Source organism: Salmo trutta, chromosome 14, assembly GCF_901001165.1.
Source record: "Salmo trutta chromosome 14, fSalTru1.1, whole genome shotgun sequence".
In the NCBI taxonomy this organism is placed as follows: Eukaryota; Metazoa; Chordata; class Actinopteri; order Salmoniformes; family Salmonidae; genus Salmo; species Salmo trutta.
Window position 1 is genome coordinate 75,470,218 of NC_042970.1, and position 27,274 is coordinate 75,497,491.

The window sequence follows — 27,274 nt, forward strand, 5'->3', positions numbered from 1 at the left end:
TAGATGTGTGTCAGGTGCCAGATTGATTTTGTCTTTGTAGCTCATTACATTGCATGTAGCACCGGAATCCAGTTGACATTCTTGTTGCTTGTTGTGTAATCGTAGTGTCACAAACCATTTCTTCCCTCTTGAGTGTACAGCCCCAATGGATTCATGCATGTAAATGTCACTTTCACTGTTCAGCTCTGAACATGGAGTGATGTCATCAACACAGTGAATCTTGCCCTCACTCACCCTTCTTTTGCTTTTGAGACACACTTTTGCAAAGTGATTATTAGTTCCACAAGCTCTGCATGGTTTTCCATAGGCAGGGCAGTGCTCTTTGCCATGTGTGTGCGTATTCCCACAGTATTTACATGCTACTGGGCTCTCTGTGTTCACCGTTCGTGGTGAATTACTCTGCCTCGATTGGTTTTGCCTGAATGTCTGCCTAGCAACAGCGTGAACAGTATCAACGTTGGAGCGTGGTGTTTCGATTTCCATTGCTCTCATTCTCATGTCAGTGACTTCGGCAGTGCGGCACATTTCGATGGCAGTTACTAATGTTAAGTCCCTCTCTCTCAGTAGACGCCGGCGTGTATCCTCATTTGCAATTCCCAGTACTATTTTGTCACGAATCAATTCATCTTTCAATCCCCCGTATTCACAAGTGGCGGATTTTTCTCTCAAACGGGTTACAAAGTTGTGTACTGACTCACCCTCTTCCTGTTTGCAGCTTCCGAAAACGAACCGCTCGTAAATGACGTTTCTGGCGGGTTTGAAGTAATTATCCAATGCATCCAATATAGCCTTTGCATCACACTGTTGTCGCGCTGTGAGGGTGAGATTGTGCCGGTAGATATGCCTGCATTCGCTGCCCATTAAACTCCTCAGAGTTGCCGCTTGTACCTCGTTGGGTTTCTCATGTAGACCGGTCGCCAGCGCATAGTCCTCGAATTCATCCCTAAAATTGTCCCAATTAGTATTCCAGTCCCCTGTGAGAACCATGGGATTTGGTGGCGGAATGTTCGCTGCCATAGCGATGGAATAGGAGATTTCTTTGCCTTCAGTCATCGAGGTAGGTAGTGATGCTAGCTAACCAGCTAACAACTAGTTGATCAGTGTTGTGAGTAGGAATCGGCGTGTGTTCGCATATGGAACGTAACCGCGCCTATACTGTACTTAGCTACAAAAATAACAAACGTGTGGTTTTCGAGCCACTTCTGATACCATGTTTCAGTATGATATATTGGATAAAGTAATAAAGACAGACACCAATGTCTAGTTCAATAGCCTTGTTCATGCATTGTACAAATCCCTACACGCGGAGTCCGGGGAACAGTCCGGCTAGTCGATTACCTATCAACTAGACTCCGTAACACCCATGTTTCAATAGGGGATCAGATATTCATGTGTCATGAAAGGAGTGTGGATATTTGGCCTGGCGAAGCTGTTTTACGTGCTGACTAGCGATATGCGGTTTGCGAACAATTCATTATTTTTGAACGACTCTTTTGACTGACTCGAGAGTCATGATTCGTTCATTTTAGTCATTTGTTTGACCTGCTAATGCTGGCCGCAATGAACCCTACAGCAGGGTTAATACACACTCTTCAGGCCCGGCGGCTCCAGAGAAGTGCTTTGAACACCAACTGTCTGTCATATGCGTGCAGGAAAACAGATCATGAGCATAGAGAAGAAAAATACATGATTAGAACTGATAATGAATCACATGGTGCAAGAATAACTGCAATACATTGATTATTGAATGTTATGGACACAGCTTTGTAGAATCAAAACACACAGCCTCTGCTCAACAAACTCAAACTCGGGAACGAATCTTTTGGGTGCTGCAGTTTGCAAACGACTGCGCTTATCACCCTCATGGTAATCAAGCAAAGCATTCCTCCAAGAGTCGTTCACAATCTAGTCCGGGACGGCCACAACTAGACCTCGTCTCAAATGTATCAAGAAATAATCTCATTTGTATGCCTAGCAATCAACAAATATACATGGCTTAAAGCACACGTTTACAAGGCTGTCACAAATGTCAGTTCCAATAAGCCCCCTTTGGTGAACGAAATGGGGCAGCAAGTAGCCTAGCAGTTAAGAACATTGGGCCGGTAACCAAAAGGTCACCTGTTTGAATCCCCAAACCGACTAGGTGAAACTAGCGTGGCTATCATAAAGAACTACAAATGCTATGATGATCTGGACAAGACTGACGAATCGAGGCAAAGGTAAGAATCTCTGGATTAGCTAAATGTAGTAATTAATAAATTGATAATGTTAGCAAAGGTGTCAGCTAGAGATGACTTGCAGGGATTTGTAGTTTTGCATGATATGTCTACTTTGATGCTAATTAGCTGTTTCGAATCTGAGAGTAAATAGAGCCGAATATATTGTGTCGGGTCGCGTCAATTCAATCTGGTATTGGAATAAAACAGTTAACACAGAGTAACTTCTGATTTCTTTGTACTTTAATTAATGCAAACACTTGAATGGTAAATATGTGGTTCGTATATACGGGCTCCCTGTAACACCACGCAGGGCAGACAGAGAACTGTGTGACACATCCTTTGCTTTTCATTAAATACTCTGACAGAGATAGTTCCCACTCACTGCTGGCCTGTCAGAGGGAGGATGAGCGTGGTTTAAACTTACTCATCCTATCGTTGGCGTGCAGGTTGGTCCCAACCTCGAGACGCCTCCTGTTGCCGGGCGTAGTTATTATCTTTGGCAGTCGATTTATCTTGTGGCTGCACAATGCACAGTTCTCTAAAACCCCGACACCCCTCTGTATATACATTTCACCCATATCCTGCCCTTATCTTTTAACAAGCTCTTCCATATCCCTGATTCACAGCATCTGCATTCTTTCCATATCACTCAACATCCCATGAGCCCCTTTCTCTCACACAGCAGTATGCTCTTATCATATAGAGTATAAACTTAATATTATAGCATAGCTTCTTTGTTATATTATATAGGTTATGCAAACAAATAGTTGGTCAAACCCAAACAATTGATAAAAGTCACCTTGTCCGAGAGAGATTTACATGGTTATCAAAGCGTCATGCCAGGGTAAGCCTACATGAAACACAGACCTTATTTTAAGTGTTTCTAAAATACCCTATGAGAGAAATGAATGGTGGAAAAACAATTGGAACCATTTCCCTGTTTGACAGCTAGGTTTTATGGGTATTATGACACCTCCACTGTGATGCTCTAACAGTGACGCAAATGAACGAAAGTAGTAGAAAGACTGAATGAGTGGGAAAGATCAGAGTCAGTAAAAAGAGTCCAACTTCCCACCACTAGCGCTAACTGCTGACAATGATTTGTTTTTTACTCCGCTGGTTTCAGCTGGTCTCGGGAAGAAACGATGAGTCCTCATTGTTTCTGAATAAAAATGTACCTGACACTGAGACAAGACTGATACACTCACTATGTATCTTTGAGTACTACAACACTGCTGCCACAAACACCTAACAATTAATTAACCAGCTAGTCCATCATCATCAATGTTACCTCTTGAAATCCCATAATCGCCAAAGTATTGTCTGCCATATAGCGTGGGAAAAATGAGTTGAGCTGTGGTGGTAGGGGGTAGAGGGGTGGTAGGGGGTAGTCTGGTGTCGAACTCCTCTCCCCTGTACTTGGAGCAGCAGTACCTGAAAGTGCCAAACAGTTCAGTTCAGTGCAGTGCACTTCACTTCAGCTCAACAACTCAATTGAACTCAACTCAGCTCAGCTCAATTGAACTCAACTCAGTACCTGAAGGCCTTGATGCATTCCCATCCCTCAGTGATGTAGAGGGAGCGTCGGGTGCAGGAGTAAGGCATAGGGATCTCTCTCAGGCCATCCTTACAACACTGATGCAACAGCTTCTCTCTGTAGTGGTTCTCTGTAGGGAGAGGGGAAGGGAGAGAGCTCAGAACCATCAATCTATCAATCAATCCATCGATCCACCTATCCGTCAATAAATCAGTCCCCCACTCAATCAATGAATCATTCCATACATCAACCAAAAATGAACATAGCACTTTTTCTGTCACTGACCCAGTTGAGTTCTGCGTTGCAACATCTCAGCAGAGCGCCTCCTTCTGGACCTCCCTGGGCACTGCATACCTGCAGAAGAGATGGAAGGGAGGGGAGGGAAACACAGGAATGGCAAACAACGAAATTAAACTGTTCTACAAACCAAGAAACACAGATGTCTGTACAAGCCCACTGGTCTGTCTTACTCAAACTTATGATTGGGAGACTCCTGGTAGGGGTGGTACCTGGTAGGTTCATTGATAATTTGTGTGAGATTGAGGGCATCAAGCTTAGATTGTAGGATGGCTGGGGTGTTAAGCATGTCCCAGTTTAGGTCACCTAGCAGCACGAGCTCTGAAGATAAATGGGGGGCAATCAGTTCACATATGGTGTCCAGAGCACAGCTGGGGGCAGAGGGTGGTCTATAGCAGGCGGCAACGGTGAGAGACTTGTTTTTAGAGAGGTGGATTTTTAAAAGTAGAAGTTCAAATTGTTTGGGTACAGACCTGGATAGTAGGACAGAACTCTGCAGGCTATCTCTGCAGTAGATTGCAACACCGCCCCCTTTGGCTGTTCTATCTTGTCTGAAAATGTTGTAGTTAGGGATGGAGATTTCAGAGTTTTTGGTGGTCTTCCTAAGCCAGGATTCAGACACGGCTAGGACATCCGGGTTGGCAGAGTGTGCTAAAGCAGTGAATAAAACAAACTTAGGGAGGAGGCTTCTAATGTTAACATGCATGAAACCAAGGCTATTACGGTTACAGAAGTCATCAAAAGAGAGCACCTGGGGAATAGGAGTAGAGCTAGGCACTACAGGGCCTGGATTCACCTCTACATCACCAGAGGAACAGAGGAGGAGTAGGATAAGGGTACGGGTAAAAGCTATGAGAATTGGTCGTCTAGGACGTCCGGAACAGAGAGTAAAAGGAGCAGGTTTCTTGGGGCGATAAAATAGCTTCAAAGTATAATGTACAGACAAAGGTACGGTAGGATGTGAATACAGTGGAGGTAAACCTAGGCATTGAGTGATGATGAGAGAGATATTGTCTCTAGAAACATCATTGAAACCAGGTGATGTCATAGCATGAGTGGGTGGCGGAACTGAAAGGTTGGATAAGGTATAATGAGCAGGGCTAGAGGCTCTACGGTGAAATAAGCCAATAAACACTAACCAGAACAGCAATGGACAAGGCATATTGACATTAAGGAGAGGCATGCTTAGCCAAGTGATCAAAAGGGTCCAGTGAGTAGTGAGGTCGGTTGCGGTCACGGTGATTCAGACAGCTAGCCGGGCCATGGGTAGAAAGTTGGCAGAAGATGGTCTGTTATTAGCCACCTCGTGCGTTTCCGTCGGTAGATTAGTGGGGTTCCGCGTGGTAGAGGGGACCAATCCAATTGGCAAAATAGTTATAGTTATAGTGGCCCAAGAAAATTGGCCGACAGACCGAGGGGCCAGTTGGATAACTCCCTCGGGCAGATAACGGAAAGATGTAAATATATATATACACGGGACACGACAAGACGAGGACAAAGGACGTCTGACTGCTATGCCATTAGAGGACTAATGTTACCCTCTTTCCTCACATTAACCATTAGAGGACTGATGTTACCCTCTTTCCTCACATTAACCATTATAGGACTGATGTTACCCTCTTTCCTCATATTAACCATTAGAGGACTGATGTTACCCTCTTTCCTCATATTAACCATTAGAGGACTGATGTTACCCTCTTTCCTCATATTAACCATTAGAGGACTGATGTTACCCTCTTTCCTCATATTAACCATTAGAGGACTAATGTTACCCTCTTTCCTCACATTAACCATTATAGGACTGATGTTACCCTCTTTCCTCATATTAACCATTAGAGGACTGATGTTACCCTCTTTCCTCATATTAACCATTAGAGGACTGATGTTACCCTCTTTCCTCATATTAACCATTAGAGGACTGATGTTACCCTCTTTCCTCATATTAACCATTAGTGGACTGATGTTACCCTCTTTCCTCATATTAACCATTAGAGGACTGATGTTGCCCTCTTTCCTCATATTAACCATTATAGGACTGATGTTACCCTCTTTCCTCATATTAACCATTATAGGACTGATGTTACCCTCTTTCCTCATATTAACCATTATAGGACTGATGTTACCCTCTTTCCTCACATTAACCATTAGAGGACTGATGTTACCCTCTTTCCTCATATTAACCATTATAGGACTGATGTTACCCTCTTTCCTCATATTAACCATTATAGGACTGATGTTACCCTCTTTCCTCATATTAACCATTATAGGACTGATGTTACCCTCTTTCCTCATATTAACCATTATAGGACTGATGTTACCCTCTTTCCTCATATTAACCATTAGTGGACTGATGTTACCCTCTTTCCTCATATTAACCATTAGAGGACTGATGTTACCCTCTTTCCTCATATTAACCATTAGAGGACTGATGTTACCCTCTTTCCTCATATTAACCATTATAGGACTGATGTTACCCTCTTTCCTCACATTAACCATTAGAGGACTGATGTTACCCTCTTTCCTCATATTAACCATTAGAGGACTGATGTTACCCTCTTTCCTCATATTAACCATTAGTGGACTGATGTTACCCTCTTTCCTCATATTAACCATTAGAGGACTGATGTTACCCTCTTTCCTCATATTAACCATTAGAGGACTGATGTTACCCTCTTTCCTCATATTAACCATTAGAGGACTGATGTTACCCTCTTTCCTCATATTAACCATTAGAGGACTGATGTTACCCTCTTTCCTCATATTAACCATTAGAGGACTGATGTTACCCTCTTTCCTCATATTAACCATTAGAGGACTGATGTTACCCTCTTTCCTCATATTAACCATTAGAGGACTGATGTTACCCTCTTTCCTCACATTAACCATTAGAGGACTGATGTTACCCTCTTTCCTCACATTAACCATTAGAGGACTAATGTTACCCTCTTTCCTCATATTAACCATTAGAGGACTGATGTTACCCTCTTTCCTCATATTAACCATTATAGGACTGATGTTACCCTCTTTCCTCACATGAACCATTAGAGGACTGATGTTACCCTCTTTCCTCACATTAACCATTAGAGGACTGATGTTACCCTCTTTCCTCATATTAACCAGAAGAGGACTGATGTTACCCTCTTTCCTCATATTAACCATTAGAGGACTGATGTTACCCTCTTTCCTCACATTAACCAGAAGAAGGTGGCTCTGTCTGTCTGTCTGTCTGTCTGTCTGTCTGTCTGTCTGTCTGTCTGTCTGTCTGTCTGTCTGTCTGTCTGTCTGTCTGTCTGTCTGTCTGTCTGTGCGCCTGCGTTGTGTGCTACCTTGTCTAGAAGAGGTGGCTCCACCAGTGTTGGAGTAAAACAGTAGTCCAGCGTCAGTGAAGACACCCATGCTGTTGCTGCCCCCACCATGGGTACAGCCTATGTCCCCCCCCTCCACCACCTGCCAGATCTGACGGGGGCACAGAGGAGTCAGAGGAGAGGAGTCAGAGGAGAGGGGTCAGAGGAGAGGGGTCAGAGGAGAGGGGTCAGAGGAGAGGGGTCAGAGGAGAGGGGTCAGGGGAGTCAGAGGAGAGGGGTCAGGGGAGTCAGAGGAGAGGGGTCAGAGGAGAGGGGTCAGAGGAAAGGGGTCAGAGGTGTGTTATCCAGATGGTAACTTCAGATGATTGGCTAATCGACTGACCCCTCCACTGTACCCATTACTCTCCTCTCTGTGTCTCTGTCTATTGATTTCCACAGACCCACACAGTCTCCCTCACCTTCCTCTGTGTGAGCCTCTGTCTGTTGAGCAGGAACACAGCGTTGTCCACCACCACCAGACTGACCATGGGTGGTAGTACTCTGAGGGCCTGGAGCCAGCTGGACCAACACTCAACTGGGGGGGGACAATGATATTTGAAATGTCTTTATTCATTTGGAACTTCTGTGAGTGTAATGTTTACTGTTAATTTGTATTGTTTATTTCACTTTTGCTTGTTATCTATTTCACTTGCTTTGGCAATGTAATCATATGTTTCCCCATGACAATAAAGCCATTTGAATTGAATTAAATTGAAATGAGAGGAAAGATAGTGGAACATGAGAAGCTGGTGGTTGAACCCTTTCCCTGGGTGGTAGTACTGTACTCTGGGGGCCTGGAGCCAGCTGGGGGGGGGTTTGGATTGGTTCATCTAACACGCCATAGGTCTGTCATCACCATGACGTAACCAATCAGGTCCTTCCAAACCAACTGTACTGAAGGATATAGGAGAGAGGACAAAGAAAATATGACTTTGTCCAAACATGACAGTTTGCTTTCGTCTGTACAATCAACACTAATCAGTGATTATGTCAAAGCAGGAGGGAAGGTATCAAGGAAGGAATTAAGGTTGTATTTGAACATTAAACATATCCTGGGTTGTCCAGTCCACTCACCGTCCCAACACAGGCATCCTCCACATCCACCCACACAGAATCAGCCACCACCTCCGAAGTCCCCGCCCACGGCAGCATGTAGAATGCCACAACGCGAAATGAGGGCATCATCTCCGTGGTAACGGTCAAAAGAACGTTGGTCATGTCCTGACCTCCGACCTCTAGTCTCTTGGCAACGATGATTTTGCCCTTGTTCAACACCTGTAGGAGGAGTTTCAGACACACTTCATTTTTTTCACAAAATATTTCCTTTGGTGACAGACAAAGGTACATTTTGAAGACAGAGCTACAACTATGTAAATGTGTAAGCTATATACGGTACCACCACATGGTAGAAAATATAAATATACAGGGGTATCTTGAAAATACTTCATTTTGGATTGTAAAAAATCTGGACCACTTCAGTTTGCACTCACCAGCTGTTCAATTCAATTGTATGCTACTCCATTCTACTATATCCACTCACCAGCTGTTCAATTCAGTTGTATGCTACTCCATTCTACTATATCCACTCACCAGGTATGTGAGGTGAGTGATGAGTTCCCTGTGGGCCTTGTCGGCAGTGTTGATGTGTAGACTGAGGCCAAGGCTCTGCCCCAGAGAGACTGTGGTGGTCCCAGTGGAGATATACAGGTAGTTCTGTCTCTGCCGGTCAAAGGGTGTGTAGGGGTGAAGGGTCATCTGCTGTCTGGCTGTAGGCCCGTCTGTTTGGTCTCAGCCTGTGTGTTTAGAATTTACAGACACACACATGATAACAAAGACACACACACATGCTCGCACCGCCATACACAGATACACACACGTACACACATACATGGCCACACACACAGGTACACAGAAACAGACAGCCAAGTTTTGCTTATGAACACTAAGAACCGATAGTTGTTATAACTGCTTAGGGCATTACTGAGGGTGGATATAGCTGGTTATACTTGATTATAAGCACCATTAGCTCTACTGAGTGTGATTATAGAAGGTTATAGCAGGTTATAGCTGGTTATAAGCCCTGTTAGGGGTACTTACAGTGATGGTCTGCGGGTGTATCTCAGTAAGCATGTTATTATAACTGGTTATAAGCACTTATAGCTGGTTATAAGCACCATTCGCTCTAGTGAGGGTGGTTATAGCAGGTTATAACAGGTTATAGCTAGTTATAAGCCCTGTTAGCGGTACTCACAGTGATGATCTGAGGGCGTAGCTCAGCAGGCATGTTGATGGCGGTCCTGATGGTGCCAAGGTGGCTGGCGATTGGTTTGGCCAGGTGGCTCACCTGGACCGGGACGTTATGAGCCGGGGAACCATCCTGGAAACTCACCTGGATCTGAAGAACACCGTTAGAACCCGTTAGAAGGTAACCTGATCCACCATCCTGACCACTGCGCTGTCGTTTCTTTTAACAGAATGTAAGCTTGTGAGATGAGGATGGTAGAACGAGGCTAGTTAGAGGAACCTGTTAGAGATATAAACACTTTATCCCTGGATCTGAACCTGATTCTCTTATCTCAGAATGATATTATTATATTGCATCTCTATGGCTCTTATCTCCAACGACTTATAATTCATTCAAATAAGGTTGATCCTTTCTGTCTATCAGGAGTTGATGTTGTGAGATACCATGATGTCGAAGGGCAAGCCAGGCTTGTAGTACTTTGGTGTGTCTATGAAGGAGAGGACGTAAGGGGACTCCACTATCTTAATACCAGACTTCTCTGCCTCCACCAGGTCACTGCCTGTAGAGGAGTAGAAAGATACAAGACTGTGTTAGCCCGCTGAGTCAAAGTTTAGGCATTAGCTTGGGGAGCTACCACAAGTCTTTAGGTCTCAAGCAAGGTTTTAAATCAATCCTACCATAGTTTGATCGACTGGGTTCTAACCTAGGCATTAGCTTGGGAAGCTAACATGAGTCATCAGGTTTTGGATAGCCTGCATCTGACCTTTTTCATTTGAAGGTCCATTGTAATTTAATTAAACTCAATAAAACTTTATTGACCTTACCTGATTTGGTCAGCACTGAGGCCTTGACGTAAACAGAGCTTCCAACCAGGGAGCTGAGGTCGGGGTAGGCCTTTCTGATCTCCGCCATGGTCAATGTAGCGGTGCCTTGCTGCAGCTGAAATGAAGGAAGGAAAATGGCAGTTGTTGTTGTATGTTTACACTTTACGCTGAATTGATCTTCCTTTGATGTGTGAGGTGTGTATGACTTTAAGTTGTGGAAAGGGTCTAGCACTTCATAATGTAGTGTACTACCAGTACTCACATTGGTGACCTGCTTGACCGACGGTAACCTCCTCTTCTCCTTGTTCACCTCCACCCCAAACATCACGTAGGCCGTTCCCTGGACATCTTCACCATACAGGTATCTGTGACCAAAGAAATACAATTACTAGAATGGCCTCACCATACAGGTAGCTGTGACCATAGAAATACAATTACTAGAACGGCCTCACCAAACAGGCAGCTGTTACCATAGAGCTAGAGTCAACAGTCGTTCTATGATGGGTGAGCTATTTTTACAATTATCCATTATCACAACTATTATTACAGTGTTAATGCCGCTTTCACCTCCTGTCAGGAAACTGACATTTCCGACTTGCTTACTCGTTGTAGAACGATGATACCTGAGTTTCTGATAAGAGAATTTTTTAATAGAGGTAAATGAATCAATAAACCATGATGAATTATTAGTCATACAGCATGGTTAATGAATAATCAATGTAATGATCAATGTAGTGATCGATTGGTCTGATTAGTTCCAGAAAGTCCAGGAACCACTGGAGAGGGAGAGAAATGTGTGTATGCAATTAGTATAGAGAGCAGGGGACAGATGGTAAAGGGAGTAAAACTTCAAAGGGTTCCTAACCTTGAGGGAAAGGAACAGGCTGAGCTAGATAGTGATAAACAGTGTGTGAAGTCAATGGGGGTTGCAGGTCACCAACAGTTTGTGTGTAAATGCATGTGCGTAAGTAAGCAAGAACTATATAATGACTGTTTTGTTATCCTGACGGCAGAACGTTCTCTGAATAAAGCTACAGAAACCTTTTGCAGAAAGCTGAGTCCTTGCCTAATTATTTAACCCATTGTCTTACAAACCTTGGGCATTAGTCAAGGCGAATTGATTATTGATTATTATCATCAAGATATAAAATTCCTTTAACAGTTTCCCACTTGGGAAGTATCAGAATCAACCAATAGGAAGCTCTTCGCAAATAACTTAGGTTCATTTTAACTCTGAGGTGCCGAGTATCCGAAATGTCATGAACCCGGCATTAGTAACACTTTGTCTGAAGGGTACCTACATAAGGGTTTCATAAGCCATACATAACACATTAATAAGCAATACAGTAGGTTTACATTAGTGTTACTAACCTGGCTGTGATCTCCACCACAAGCTCAGTATCATCCAGACTAAGGAAGGGTTTCTTGGGAGTCAGTGTGACATTGAAAGCAGGCAGCACTGCAACAGAGCATCGTGTTAGCTCCCCAAGCTTCTGCCCAGGCTTTAGCTCAACAATTAATAATATGGATAAGAATATGGAGGGAACCACGTTGAATGACATACAGGCACGTGCACGCACACACATATATTTACAAAGCTCTTCAACCTACCGTATTTCTTCACCTCAAACTCACTACTGAATTTGTTCTGTTGCCAGTTGTCAAATTTTGCAATGATCTTCCACGTTCCCTCACTATGACAGACACACACAAACACACACACACACATACGTATTAGCATTAGTAAACGGCAGTAGGATAGTGGTAACACTTTGTATGAACATCCTCTTCATACAGTATTCCAAACACATTTATAACGGCTTATGAGTTATAACTGCTCATAATGACTAAATTCATAGAGCATTATGACCAGGCGGCATAATGATTTATAAAGCAAAGTGTTACATATTTGAAAACCAGACTAGAATCCTCATACCAGGCTAGAATCCTCATACCAGGCTAGAATCCTCATACCAGGCTAGAATCCTCATACCATTCTAGAATCCTCATACCAGGCTAGAATCCTCATACCAGGCTAGAATCCTCATACCAGGCTAGAATCCTCATACCAGGCTAGAATCCTCATACCATTCTAGAATCCTCATACCAGGCTAGAATCCTCATACCAGACTAGAATCCTCATACCAGGCTAGAATCCTCATACCAGGCTAGAATCCTCATACCAGGCTAGAATCCTCATACCATTCTAGAATCCTCATACCAGACTAGAATCCTCATACCAGGCTAGAATCCTCATACCAGGCTAGAATCCTCATACCATTCTAGAATCCTCATACCAGGCTAGAATCCTCATACCAGACTAGAATCCTCATACCAGGCTAGAATCCTCATACCAGGCTAGAATCCTCATACCAGGCTAGAATCCTCATACCAGGCTAGAATCCTCATACCAGACTAGAATCCTCATACCAGGCTAGAATCCTCATACCAGGCTAGAATCCTCATACCAGGCTAGAATCCTCATACCATTCTAGAAACTTCATGATGTTCTTGACTATGTCAGGTAGAACGTGAGTATCAGCAAAGATTCCATTATTGGCTCTGGTCCTGGAGATCTGTTTCACTACGACGCCGTCTGAATTCTGACACACACACACACACACACACACACACACACACACACACACACACACACACACACACACACACACACACACACACACACACACACACACACACACACACACACACACACACACACACCTTAAATCGTATGCAATATTTTATTTCTAAAACATAATAAAGTGTTACTTTATATAATTTAAGACATGTAGGCTAATGGGCATGTGATGAACTTTTAGCTACCTGGAATCCAATGGTGATGGAGCTGTTGAAGGCCTGGAAGGTAGGTGTAGACACAAAGGCCCTGCATAGTACTGCAGAGAGAGAGACAGAGAGCAGGGGAGAGATCAGACAGACAAATAAAGAGAGAGACGCCTTTCATCATTCACATGAACCTAACATGTCATTGAGAACACTTTCTCTCTCCCTCTCTCCCTCTCTCCCTCATCCCCCTCACCAGTGTCTCCAGGTTTGTAGAGGGGCTTGTCTGTCTGGATGAAGATGTATCCAGAGTGGAAGGAGACCATGACCACCTGTTCAGCTACGTGGTAGCCCCCAAACTCTGCTTTCACATACACATACTGGTTCCTGGAGGACTCCTCATTCCCCTTGTCCAGATGCTCTGAAGGGAGCTGGGAGGGGAAGGATTTTATAAGCAGATATTAGCCTTTATAATGTCTTGGAGGTTCAGTCAAAATGGCAGTTATTTATTCTGGATCATTAAGACAGTATAATAAGGCATTATAAGGGGGACGTACATACTCATGACAAGTCTTAATCACCTCTATGGTCTTGAGGCTGTGGTGAATTGAACTGAATCTAATGGAATCACCTGTATGGTCTTGAGGCTGTGGTGAATTGAACTGAATCTAAAGGAATCACCTGTATGATCTTCAGGGTGTGGTGAATTGAACTGAATCTAAAGGAATCACCTGTATGATCTTGAGCGTGTGGTGAATTTAACTGAATCTAAAGGAATCACCTATATGATCTTGAGCGTGTGGTGAATTGAACTGAATCTAATGGAATCACCTGTATGATCTTGAGGGTGTGGTGAATTGAACTGAATCTAAAGGAATCACCTGTATGATCTTGAGGCTGTGGTGAATTGAACTGAATCTAAAGGAATCACCTGTATGATCTTGAGGGTGTAGTGAATTGAACTGAATCACCTTTATGATCTTGAGGGTGTGGTGAATTGAACTGAATCTAAAGGAATCACCTGTATGATCTTGAGGGTGTGGTGAATTGAACTGAATCTAAAGGAATCACCTATATGATCTTGAGGGTGTGGTGAATTGAACTGAATCTAAAGGAATCACCTGTATGATCTTGAGGGTGTGGTGAATTGAACTGAATCTAAAGGAATCACCTGTATGATCTTGAGGCTGTGGTGAATTGAACTGAATCTAAAGGAATCACCTGTATGATCTTGAGGGTGTAGTGAATTGAACTGAATCACCTTTATGATCTTGAGGGTGTGGTAGCTGTTCGCCGGGCCGAGTGTGACAGTGTCCTGCAGGAGCCGGTACCTCCTCTCCGGGTAGTTATGGACTGTTATAGTGATGGTGACAGGGCTGTCGAGGCCATGGGACTCTAAATAGATAGACTCCTCACTGTCTGTTCTCAGAATGTTAGGGGCTAGGAGGATAAACCTGGGGCGAGGGATGGGAGGGGGGAAGAGAGGAGGTGAGGGAGGGGGGACAAGAGAGAGGAGAAGGGATGAGAGGGAGAACAGGGAGAGGATTGAGGAGGGAGAGGAAGAGAGAGTGAGAAGTTAACTTTTCTCTTTTAAAATATTACCCATTTGCCAAACATTAACATGCATACAGCAGAGTAGTATTTTAGTAACTGAAAGGAGTGCCTTCTGTGTTTATCTGGATACTTTTGGAAACACTGTACCTTGGTTCCAGACTGGTGTGGTCTTTTGGATTTGTTTTACTGTAAATAAATGAAGCATTGTTTTTTCCTTTAATGCCAACATTTGGTAGTGCGACATGGAGGTTCAACAAGGTAGAGAAGATTCTGTACTTACTGATGAAGACCAAAACACACTGCTCAAAAAAATAAAGGGAACACTTAAACAGCACAATGTAACTCCAAGTCAATCACACTTCTGTGAAATCAAACTGTCCACTTAGGAAGCAACACTGATTGACAATACATTTCACATGCTGCTGTGCAAATGGAATAGACAACAGGTGGAAATTATAGGCAATTAGCAAGACACCCCCAATAAAGGAGTGGTTCTGCAGGTGGAGACCACAGACCACTTCTCAGTTCCTATGCTTCCTGGCTGATGTTTTGGTCACTTTTGAATGCTGGCGGTGCTTTCACTCTAGTGGTAGCATGAGACGGAGTCTACAACCCACACAAGTGGCTCAGGTAGTGCAGCTCATCCAGGATGGCACATCAATGCGAGCTGTGGCAAGAAGGTTTGCTGTGTCTGTCAGCGTAGTGTCCAGAGCATGGAGGCGCTACCAGGAGACAGGCCAGTACATCAGGAGACGTGGAGGAGGCCGTAGGAGGGCAACAACCCAGCAGCAGGACCGCTACCTCCGCCTTTGTGCAAGGAGGAGCAGGAGAAGCACTGCCAGAGCCCTGCAAAATGACCTCCAGCAGGCCACAAATGTGCATGTGTCTGCTCAAACGGTCAGAAACAGAATCCATGAGGGTGGTATGAGGGCCCGACGTCCACAGGTGGGGGTTGTGCTTACAGCCCAACACCGTGCAGGACGTTTGGCATTTGCCAGAGAACACCAACATTGGCAAATTCGCCATGGGCGCCCTGTGCTCTTCACAGATGAAAGCAGGTTCACACTGAGCACGTGACAGACGTGACAGAGTCTGGAGACGCCGTGGAGAACGTTCTGCTGCCTGCAACATCCTCCAGCATGACCGGTTTGGCGGTGGGTCAGTCATGGTGTGGGGTGGCATTTCTTTGGGGGGCCGCACAGCCCTCCATGTGCTCGCCAGAGGTAGCCTGACTGCCATTAGGTACCGAGATGAGATCCTCAGACCCCTTGTGAGACCATATGCTGGTGCGGTTGGCCCTGGGTTCCTCCTAATGCAAGACAATGCTAGACCTCATGTGGCTGGAGTGTGTCAGCAGTTCCTGCAAGAGGAAGGCATTGATGCTATGGACTGGCCCGCCCGTTCCCCAGACCTGAATCCAATTGAGCACATCTGGGACATCATGTCTCGCTCCATCCACCAACGCCACGTTGCACCACAGACTGTCCAGGAGTTGGCGGATGCTTTAGTCCAGGTCTGCGAGGAGATCCCTCAGGAGACCATCCGCCACCTCCTCAGGAGCATGCTCAGGCGTTGTAGGGAGGTCATACAGGCACGTGGAGGCCACACACACTACTGAGCCTCATTTTGACTTGTTTTAAGTACATTACATCAAAGTTGGATCAGCCTGTAGTGTGGTTTTCCACTTTAATTTTGAGTGTGACTCCAAATCCAGACCTCTATGGGTTGTTAAATTGGATTTCCATTGATTATTTTTGTGTGATTTTGTTGTCAGCACATTCAACTATGTAAATAATAAAGTATTTAATTAATAAGATTATTTCTTTCATTCAGATCTAGGATGTGTTGTTTAAGTGTTCCCTTTATTTTTTTGAGCAGTATACATGTCTTGGTCCATATATTCAAATCTGAATGGGCACATTGAGTGTTGTATACATTTCAGAGAACTGCAATTGTTCTTTGACTGATATTACTAATAATACATTATTGATCATTATGATTACATATTGCAGTTACGTGTTATTGTGAATTAGGAATATAGTGAATATTTAGATTTGGGCTGAATTAGAATGAATAGAATATGAATTTTAGAGATAATAATCATAGACCCTACCGGCGGCGACTCCATGAACCCAGTCGCATCCTAAGAAGTTGAGAAATACATCTGTTAAAAATGTATAAGTCAGGGAGTACAGTTTAAAACAGCCCAGAAGCAAGTAAAAAATAACTATTTGAGTATTTTGATTAGCCCACTGTGTAATATACATCCCCAAGAAATCGTGTCTGTCAGCAGTCAAGTTTAAGAAATAGCGCTTTTAGTAGAGAGCAAAAACTTAGTACGCTCTACGGCAGCAAAATGAAAAGTTGAGAAAGGAAACCTTACCGTTCTCGGTGTGGGTTGTTGAATATTTGGGCGCAACAGCTACAGAAAACGCAGAGCAACAAAATGTGGAGCAGTGTTCCCGCCGCCATTCTGAGAGTGTATGGAAATAAACTCTCATGACACTGGGGACAGAACTCTTTCACACAGAGACAAACACCCCCCCCCAGAGCCCAGCCCCCAAAGACTGCGCTATTTTGGCAGACTATATTCAAGCAATACCATCCCTTTTTTTCATTGGTGAATACAATTGCTAACCAAATGCAGCTAAGCTTCACATATGCGAAGAGGTCAGTTGCTTTTGTAATCCTGTAACATACCCCAAAAAGTATGCCTCCTCTGTGTGTGTGTGTGTGTGTGTGTGTGTAGCAAAGACAGAGAACATTTGACATTTCCAATATGAATCATACATCACTGGGATCCACAGCTGCGCATTATTGTCTAAGTTATCTTGATCATGGCTTATAGTTTCTATAAAGAAAATACAAAAGCGACATTGATTTACAGCGAGACCTGTAAAGGACCGGATATTTATCAGATTAAATTAAATGTACATGTATTTCCAGGAGCAGCGTGGACATACATTGCATATCAGAGGACAACGGTCTTCAATGACATTCGCATAAATCACTCCAATCTGTATAATACACAACTTTACACAAATCAATAAAACTGGAAAATAACTTCTCGTCCATGGTTATTTATGGTGAAAAAATTCTGTTGTCACACACTTTGTGTTGTTAATACATACTGTACCTTCAGTCCCAGTCACACACATTTTGGCCATAGAGCACACTGACTTGTAGCCTGTTTACACCAGACTGAATGCAGGGCTCACCATTGTTTAAATACACATAGAAAGTGGGTACACATGGATGCGCATCACAATGGGAAAATATAAACCAAACTGGAGACAACCTAGTCATTTTGAATACATTCTATTGAAACAGAAGCGCTACTGTACCTAGCAAAATAGTGTAGCAGTAATTGCTAACTAAACAATTCTAGCAGGCTAGCTTATCATTTCAGCTAACTATGGGGCAAAACAATTCACAAATGTACTGTTAATTAGCCACTGCAAAATCTCTTTTGCAAGCAAACACTGCAGGGGGTTCAATGACATCACTTTCCAAGCATATTGAGCTCAGCATTCAGTCTGTTTCAACCAGGCTAAAGGTCTTGTTTCTCTAACACAAAGTCAACAGTCCATCCTCATACTCCTAGGTCTGGCTTCAGGGTGATGTTTACCGTAGGTACAGATTCCCCTCCCCCAACCTTAACCATTAGTGGAGGAAAGTCAAAACTGACTCAAGATCAGTGTCTAGGGGAAACTTCACCCTACACCCCGGGGTCTGAGTCGGAGTCACTGTAGTCTGCAACCAGTGACGTCCTCAACACCCCAGAGCAACTACTGTCATGGTCCTCCAGCACTGTCCCACAATCCTCTCCTTTCGATCGTCCTCTGTCCTCTTCTTCTGTGGTGGTGTTAAGAATCTGCATCTCCAGAGATCTCATGTGAGTTTCAACCATTTCCTGTCCCTGCTCGGGCTGTGCAACTCCCAAATCTGTACCCCCAGTCCTTTGTGTTTGTGCAACGTCTAACTCCTTCCCCTCCGGCGAGAGACTGTATCCTAGATCATTGGTTCCTGGGTCTGATTTCCTGCGTGTGACTGTAGCGCAGGCCTCTGGTTTGTTCCCAGAGCCCTCGGTCCTCCTGTGGATAACCACACACACACTATCAATCAACTGTGTAGCAAATATGGTGAACCCACTGCAACAGGTTATCACAACAAAAAGATGGCTTAGGTTACATGAACATTACTGGGCCTGTTTTCACAAAGCATTTCAGAGTAGGAGTACTGATCTTGGGTCAGGTCCCTCCTGTCCATGTAATCTTATTCATTATGATCTAGAAGGGAAAACTGATTCATACTTTATGATGTTGACAGATCCACTAACATTCATGCAAACTGTAAAGTCTTTTGACTGTGAAGTCTATTTAGTTGTGTGTTGGGCCCAAGGAAGATTATCTGTCATCGTCGGCATCAGCTAATGGGGAAATTCTAATTCACCCATTCATTGACATACCTCCTTATGAGACTGTGTGGGTTAGGGGAGGAGGCTTGGGGACCCAGGGCTTTGGCCACAGCAGCACCTTTCCCCTGTAGGCCCAGCTTGTGGAGTAGGCTGCCTGCAGCGCTACCTGGTGGCAGAGTGGGGGAACTGAACCAGGAGCGGCTAGAGATCTCCTTTCGCTTGTAGTTCTGCCTGTCATCGTAGGCTAGAGGAAGGGGAGGAGGACAGGAGGCATGGTGTTCTTTTATGAAAAAGTAGTGTGTGTGTGTAGTTTGTGTGTGCGCAGTTTGTGTGCACTTGCCTGTGTTATAGTGTGTATGAACAGTGTGTGATTGAGAGTCTGGTTTAGAGCGCATTAGTATTCTCTCTCTGTGTGTGTGTGTGTGTGTGTGTGTGTGTGTGTGTGGTGTACACGCCCACTTACAGTCAGGAGCTGTGTAGGTGAGCAGTGCTGCTAGTTTCTTGTCCTCCTCTTTCTCAGGCAGCAGAGGGATGGACAGATTTGTTCTCTTTCTCACAGCGTTGTCTTTCTCCTCCTCCTCCGCCATCACTTTCTTCTCAGTCTGCGTATTACATCAGTGGAGATGAACAGTTAGGCAGTAGCCCTAAAGACAGACCTACACCTATCCACCCTATTCACACAACGTACATGCTATCCATTTACACGAGTCCCATTGAGCTACATCTCTTTTACAAGGGGCTTCTCACATCCTCGCCGCCTTTTAATCCATACTGGAGGAAAAACCTCCAAGGTCCCCCCACACTGACCTACTTCTCCAAAGCGTTCTAAGGAGGCAAGGACATAGGATACAAGGAATCAAGGAAAGACTATTTGACAAAGAGTCCGAGTAATTCCATGGGCGAATCCAAATCCTCTCTCTTTCCTCCTGAAGTGTGCACTCGTTCACTACTCCCCACAAATGCAAAAGCATTGGATTGGTGTAGGCATGGGCTAGACTAGAGGGAGGTGAACAAGTAAGTGTACACTTCAGGAGAAGGGTAGAGAATCTAAATGTGGCCTCGAGTGCATTGTAAATTGTAATTACTTCGCTAATATGGCCTATTTATTAACTAACCTCCTCACGCCATTTGCACACACTGTATATAGACTTTCTTTTCTCCATTGTGTTATTGACTGTACGCTTGTTTATTCCATGTGTAACTCTGTGTTGTTGTTTATGTCGCACTGCTTTGCTTTATCTTGGCCAGGTCGCAGTTGTAAATGAGAACTTGTTCTCAACTAGCCTACCTGGTTAAATAAAATAAATAAACAGTTATGATCTGAATACAGTGCAGTGCATTTACCCTGAACTTCCTGCGGAGCTTGCTGTTGAGTATGAAGTCGTCCTTCCATCCAGCCTGGTGATCCTGTAGCTCAGACAGAGAGGGAAGAGCCTTCCTCAGTTTCTCCTTGTCCTTACCACCATGGTCCAGCTTATACATGGGGTCTGTCTCTAACTTCTCCTTCTCACTACGCTCTGGGGAGACAACCAGAGGGAGCAGGGATGGGAAGGGGGGGAGGAGTAGGTGAGAAAATAAGAGAGCACATGAGAGAGAAAGGGAAGACAATGAGGCCTAAGAAATGAGCAGACAAGACACAGGAATGGAGGAATAAATGAACTGATATCAATAGTGTCATTGTTGGAAGAGAATTGGAGTCCATTGTGTTTTGGGGTTTGACGTATTAAAGAATAAGAGGTCACTAAAAGGTCGCTGAGAGGTCAAATGTCATTAGTTGCCAGGGATGACACACACACACACACACCTAACAGAACGTAAGGTCAACGAGGAGAAATGACTTACCTGTAGTGAGGATCTGTTCATTGTCAGCCATGTCCCATCTCTCCTCCTTCCGCTGCGCACCGCACACGATGACGTAATCACAGGTGGCCGGGTCTGTCTGCATCTCAATGTAGTTCACACACAGGTGACACTTCATCCGGAACCTGAAGAGGAGCACACAGGTAAACCAACACAGATGTATGTATTGGCCTTCAGTGTGTGTGTGTGTGATTGAGATGTGTCTGGTCTTACCTGTAGATTGGCGTGGTGTAGTAGTTCCCCACTTTCTTCTTCTCAGCGTTATAACGTACACCTGAGTGACACAAATGTATGATAAGAAATGTCTGTAATTAATTATATTTCTGAAAAAGGAAAACGTATAGCAACATTCTGAAAAACTGAGAATGGAAGAGAGAGCGAGCAAGCGAGCTTACCCATGCCGATGTGATTCTTGCAGCCATCACACCAGATATTATACGGCATCTCAAACCTGTGAAAATACATAGACAAGAGTCAGTTTCCTGTAACCCATCAAACTACTAAATTTGATGTGTGTGTTTGTGTTACTGACCGGATGATGAGGATACCCTGGGACAGTTTCCTGGCCCTCTCACGTAGAGCATGGGTTCCATGGTAACCATTGAGGGAGCCATGCTAGAGAGAGGGAGGGGGGAGAAAATGGAAGGGGGGTAAAATGGAAGGGGGGGAAAGAGTCAGAGTGAAAACAGGTTAAAAGAGGCTCATGTGTAGAATGATTTCTTAACTCCATTAACCTACCGCGCATCTATTATTATATGTGATGATGGTCAGTAGTCATATTTACCTTCTGTGGGTCGAAGTCTGGAGGGTAGTAATGGTTTTGTCCTTTCCTCTCACCCTGAGAAAGGAGACATGGAAAAGGAGGAAAGTGTGAACGTTGTTACATTACAGTAACATATTCGGTTTTCTTACATGGATAAGGGAAAGGGGGAACACCTAGTCAGTATTCAACACACTAGTAGCTAACAGTGTCCTTGGAAAATGTGCTCTTTTGTCCACCACTGGTGGCACCAGCTTTTCTCTACATGGATAAGGATAAGGGGAAGGGGGAATAACTAGTCAGTTGTACAACTCCGTCATTTAACCCAACCTTTCTGAATCAGATAGGTGCTGCCTTTAAATCGACATCCTCGTCACGGCACCCGGTGAGCAGTTGTTGTTGGGGGTTAACTGCCTTGCTCAAGGGCAGAACGGCAGATTGTTCCACCTTGCCGGCTCGTGGATTCGAAACAGTGACCTTTCGGTTGCTGGCCGAACGCTCTTAACCGCAAGGCTACCTGCCACTCCAGTGGGGCTTCCTCACTGAGGAAACCTGGTGCCACCAGTGGTGGACAAATCCTAAAAGAGCTAATTTTACAAGGACACTAATGTTAGCTACTAGTGTGTTTAACACATTTTGATGTGGCCTGGCAACTTACCATGTTGTTAGCTTGTACAGCGCACTAGAAGATAGCCTTTGTCACCTAGGGGAGAAAACACAGGGTCATAGCTTCGTTTTTGTGTTTACAAATGTTTGCACACCTTGAAGTTAGCCATCTTACTTAGACGTTCGAAATAAGATACCTTTAAAAAAAAAAAAAAAAAAATCGAAATAAGATAGCTTATTTGCAAGCACAACTGCTAGCATAGCTAACTAGCTCACGCTACCATCTTCAATAATAAGCCAAACAAACGTTTTAGGAATGTAACAGGAGATGTGTGCCCATAATTAACACGAATTGTAACCGAAACATAACTGTTTTCGAAGAAAAACAATTGAGATATCACAAAGTAGCTTGTTCCTTACTGTTTTCCAAAGCATTAGCTAGCAGAACAAAATCGACAACAGTGCATACACAAAAACGTCACTTCCGTTTTGTGAGAAACGTCACACATTGGGGTCTGCTTTTTTTTATCGTCTCTGATTAATTGTGCTTGTACAAAGAGTTCTACTTTTTGTGAAGATATTTTCGTATACTTATTTTTGTACCCCAAGACCCATTGGAAAAGTCCACAACTATGACAATTCACCTTTTTACCTCCCTCCTCTGTTGTAAGTTGTTATGATGAAAACCAGAGCGTCTATCAAAGTGAAGGGACATGGGTAGTCAGGAGACAGGTCAAAACTCCTGGATAATATCAACATAACTCAGTTAGCATAGGCCTACTCACACATGGCACTGGATTCTGGAGAAACCTCAGACTGTGTGTGTGTCTGCCAGGGGGGTTATAGCTAGAGTTTTGATCTGATGGATGTGCCAGAGACATGAGGGATACCCACTACAGGTGTCTCCCTTAACAGAGAGAAGAAACAGTCTGGCAGGTAATGACTGAGAGTGGGAAAATACATTCTCTCCATAATCATTATATTCTGGATCTTGGTCTGACTTGGGTCAATACAGTATGTCAAATAGGCCTAGGCCCTACTTACATGACCATGATTAAACCGGACTGTCTCTCCAGCTTTGAAATAATTTTTTTGAGTTGCACATATCTCTGAATATGAAAATGTTTCCCCCACCAAAAAAGATGGCAAAAGTAGCTTTTTAGGCTACTGACTTCTGTGTCAATTTGTATCTGCCCCTCACTCACAGTGTTTTCCTTTTTAATTAAAGCAATGACTACATTGGAAGAAAAGAGGCATGGCCAGAGAAGAGGTCTGGGAAAATGATGGGCTACTGTCTATCAAGGATCAGGTGATTAGGACTGGAGGGAGGGATGCAGGGTAGGGAAGAGAAGGGAGAGATCAGGGATACAGCAAGAAGGATGGAGAGAGGGGGGAGGGAGGGATGGATAAAGTGAGAGGGGGATGGAGATGTTGTGGGTGGAAGGAGGGAGGGATCAGGGAAAGAGCGAGACTCAAAAAGGATGGATGGAGAAAGAGATGGTCAGGGTGGATGGAGGGGGGAATGGAGACAGATGGAGGGATAGAGAGAAAGAGATTCTCGGGGCAGGTGTCTATCTGATCCAGATTTACGTTGTAAACAGCATTCCGAAGATTGATATTCTGTGGCATTGAGTTTGACATTCCGTGGATAAATCCCCTTAGAATGCTTCCCATTACAGGAACGCTGCTCCCATCTAACATTCCTGCCCAGCACAGACAGACAAGCCCTATATGGGCTGACCCAGAGAGACCAGCCCTCTCCGCGGTCCAACCACCACCAGGAATGCACAAGCCAGCAATGCTCAGGAAGAGACATCGATCTGACCTGTCTGTCTATCAGTCTGTTAGTACCATGGATCCATCCCTTCATCCCTCCATCAGTACATGTCTCTATCACTCTATCAGTCTGTCCAGTGGATCCCTCCGCGATCTAGGCCTAGATTACTCTATCATTCTATCAGTCTGATAGAAAGGATCCCTCCTCCTCTAGGCCTAAATGGGTCTATCAGTCTATCAATGGGACATCTCAGAGAGTGATATGTCTATTGCCAGGAATTTACAGACAGCAACCTCAGGAATAGCTCTCTCCTAAACCAGTAGAAGCCCTTACAGAGTAGGAGAAGTTCCCCCTAGTCATGGTTAGTTTTGCATCTTTCTCCCTTAATGGTTTAACTTAGCAGGCCATGTTGGGGGGACTTTAGCTCAGTCGGTCCTAGAACTGTGCTTAGAGAGCCTGTTGCACCATCGAACAACACTGTAAGCCCATCAGACAGAGACAGGCAGACTCTGAACCCTTCCAAGAGAGTTTATCTTTATTTACTGCTCTACACCAAACGTTAGGAGAAGAGATTTGAAACAAATGTGTTTCCACTGATCCCTACAGGGCCTGATCCAGTGGTGTTTTGAACCTGGGCCAAGCAGCCTGGTAGAGTTGCAGGAAGAAAGGCTGCTCTAAGATCACTTGAAGTATGCTCCTCTGAGGTTAATGGTTCAGATTTGACAGAGTGAGACTGATCCAGAGTGGCATTATCTGATATTGAAAGGTCTGTAGATCCCCTATAAACAAGTCACCTTCACAGTAGATAAGTTGCGTAAGGTAGAGGCTGGACGCAAGGTAGCCAATGAGCAATGCTCAACATTGTTATCAGACATTACTACAGTGCACAATTAGTAACACCATCAACCATTGGCTAGGTATAAGGAAGAAAGATATGACACTGCAGTGACGGGCCATCCTAGATGCTTTTGTGATGAAGGCATCATATCGAATCGGGATGACCGCCGTTTAACTCAGAGCTTTCTCTCCAGGTGAGACATCAGCACTAAGAGACAGAATACAGAAAGAAGCTCGGAATACACATTCATCTTCCGGTTAATCCTCTCGGAAAACATGGAGCGTGAGAGGGCAAAGGGCCTGACACATTCCTTCCACCTCCCGCCCGGAGAAAAGGATGAAGATGGAGAGAGAAAGAGGGAGGAGAAGGAGGAGGAGGGATACAGTGATAGAACAATCCCCTTGGTATTTCTCTTGAAGATATGGTCTGGAATTTAAAGATGTCTCAGGTAGAGAGGAATGAGAAGAATCTGACAACAGTGTCATGAATGGAAAAAATAACTCATATAGGCCTATACAGACAATGGTGTATCATGCATATAGTATGAAACAAATGTATATTAGACTTCGTCTTTCGCATAGGGTATTTGGAAATGATCACTTTTAGCCCAGGAAGGCCATAGCGTCAGCTCGGTTTGATTGACAAATGTCTCGGCTGCTTGTTTGAATACCAGAAGGCAAAAAAACACCAGCCAGCGGACGACAATGTCTATGAGTGTTGTCTGTGCTCCTTCTCAGTATAGAAAATTGGACACATGGTTTTCTGTAACCATGCTTACTCACATCATTTTTCCCTCTGAGTTGTAGGCTAAGTCACTGTCTATACCATGTACCATTCAGTGGCTGTGGGCATCTACACATTCCTGCACAGTCAACATGTTCAATCCCAAAGCCTCTCAAGTCTTCCTAATTCTGTCGTCACTGATTCCAGACAGTAACATAACTACATCAGATTGTATCTGATCGTACTTCTGATTTTCTGCCTTACTTTAGTTGTTACTGAGGTATTCTCCCTCCCCTGGCATAGTGCTACAATACATACAGTAGACCTACCATCACACCTTAGCTGTTACGGAGGTATTCTCCCTCTCCTGGCCTAGTGCTACACTACATACAGTAGACCTACCATCACACCTTAGCTGTTACTGAGGTATTCTCCCTCTCCTGGCCTAGTGCTACACTACATAGACCTACCATCACACCTTAGCTGTTACTGAGGTATTCTCCCTCTCCTGGCCTAGTGCTTCACTACATACAGTAGACCTACCATCACACCTTAGCTGTTACGGAGGTATTCTCCCTCTCCTGGCCTAGTGCTACACTACATACAGTAGACTTACCATCACACCTTAGCTGTTACTGAGGTATTCTCCCTCTCCTGGCCTAGTGCTACACTACATACAGTAGACCTACCATCACACCTTAGCTGTTACTGAGATATTCTCCCTCTCCTGGCCTATTGCTACACTACATACAGTATACCTACCATCACACCTTAGCTGTTACTGAGGTATTCTCCCTCCCCTGGCCTAGTGCTTCACTACATAGACCTACCATCACACCTTAGCTGTTACTGAGGTATTCTCCCTCTCCTGGCCTAGTGCTTCACTACATAGACCTACCATCACACCTTAGCTGTTACTGAGGTATTCTCCCTCTCCTGGCCTAGTGCTTCACTACATAGACCTACCATCACGCCTTAGCTGTTACTGAGGTATTCTCCCTCTCCTGGCCTAGTGCTACACTACATAGACCTACCATCACACCTTAGCTGTTACTGAGGTATTCTCCATCCCGTGGCCTAGTGCTACACTACATACAGTAGACCTACCATCACACCTTAGTTGTTACTGAGGTATTCTCCCTCTCCTGGCATAGTGCTACACTACATACAGTAGACCTACCATCACACCTTAGCTGTTACTGAGGTATTCTCCCTCTCCTGGCCTAGTGCTTCACTACATAGACCTACCATCACACCTTAGCTGTTACTGAGGTATTCTCCCTCTCCTGGCCTAGTGCTTCACTACATACAGTAGACCTACCATCACACCTTAGCTGTTACTGAGGTATTCTCCCTCTCCTGGCCTAGTGCTACAATACATACAGTAGACCTACCATCACACCTTAGCTGTTACTGAGGTATTCTTCCTCTCCTGGCCTAGTGCTTCACTACATAGACCTACCATCACACCTTAGCTGTTACTGAGGTA

General features: G+C 44.3%; 2 protein-coding genes across 2 annotated transcripts in view; both read right to left on the minus strand.

Moving 5' to 3' along the window:
* LOC115147874 (uncharacterized) overlaps positions 1 to 17,291 on the minus strand; it is a 31,402-nt gene extending 14,111 nt beyond the window's left edge. The window contains 22 exon segments of the mRNA XM_029690139.1: positions 3,484 to 3,653; positions 3,757 to 3,886; positions 4,042 to 4,110; positions 7,380 to 7,509; positions 7,817 to 7,932; positions 8,183 to 8,201; positions 8,472 to 8,672; positions 8,988 to 9,160; positions 9,163 to 9,190; positions 9,649 to 9,792; positions 10,086 to 10,201; positions 10,467 to 10,581; positions 10,729 to 10,831; positions 11,838 to 11,925; positions 12,078 to 12,160; positions 12,954 to 13,069; positions 13,293 to 13,363; positions 13,507 to 13,681; positions 14,512 to 14,704; positions 14,952 to 14,990; positions 16,918 to 16,947; positions 17,188 to 17,291. Of these exon segments, the coding sequence (XP_029545999.1) occupies positions 3,484 to 3,653; positions 3,757 to 3,886; positions 4,042 to 4,110; positions 7,380 to 7,509; positions 7,817 to 7,932; positions 8,183 to 8,201; positions 8,472 to 8,672; positions 8,988 to 9,160; positions 9,163 to 9,190; positions 9,649 to 9,792; positions 10,086 to 10,201; positions 10,467 to 10,581; positions 10,729 to 10,831; positions 11,838 to 11,925; positions 12,078 to 12,160; positions 12,954 to 13,069; positions 13,293 to 13,363; positions 13,507 to 13,681; positions 14,512 to 14,704; positions 14,952 to 14,990; positions 16,918 to 16,947; positions 17,188 to 17,276 (2,398 nt within the window). The 5' untranslated portion in view covers positions 17,277 to 17,291.
* A 389-nt stretch (positions 17,292 to 17,680) lies between these two features.
* On the minus strand, positions 17,681 to 22,933 carry LOC115147416 (coiled-coil domain-containing protein 130 homolog). Its single transcript, XM_029689654.1, has 11 exons — positions 22,868 to 22,933; positions 22,500 to 22,544; positions 21,866 to 21,919; positions 21,614 to 21,696; positions 21,477 to 21,532; positions 21,295 to 21,355; positions 21,064 to 21,206; positions 20,566 to 20,738; positions 19,685 to 19,823; positions 19,273 to 19,465; positions 17,681 to 18,898 (listed from the first exon to the last, which is right to left on the minus strand). Exons 2-11 carry the CDS (start codon positions 22,500 to 22,502, stop codon positions 18,523 to 18,525), a joined length of 1,281 nt encoding a protein of 426 aa, XP_029545514.1. The 5' UTR covers positions 22,503 to 22,544; positions 22,868 to 22,933; the 3' UTR covers positions 17,681 to 18,522.
* Between the last annotated feature and the right edge of the window lie 4,341 nt (positions 22,934 to 27,274).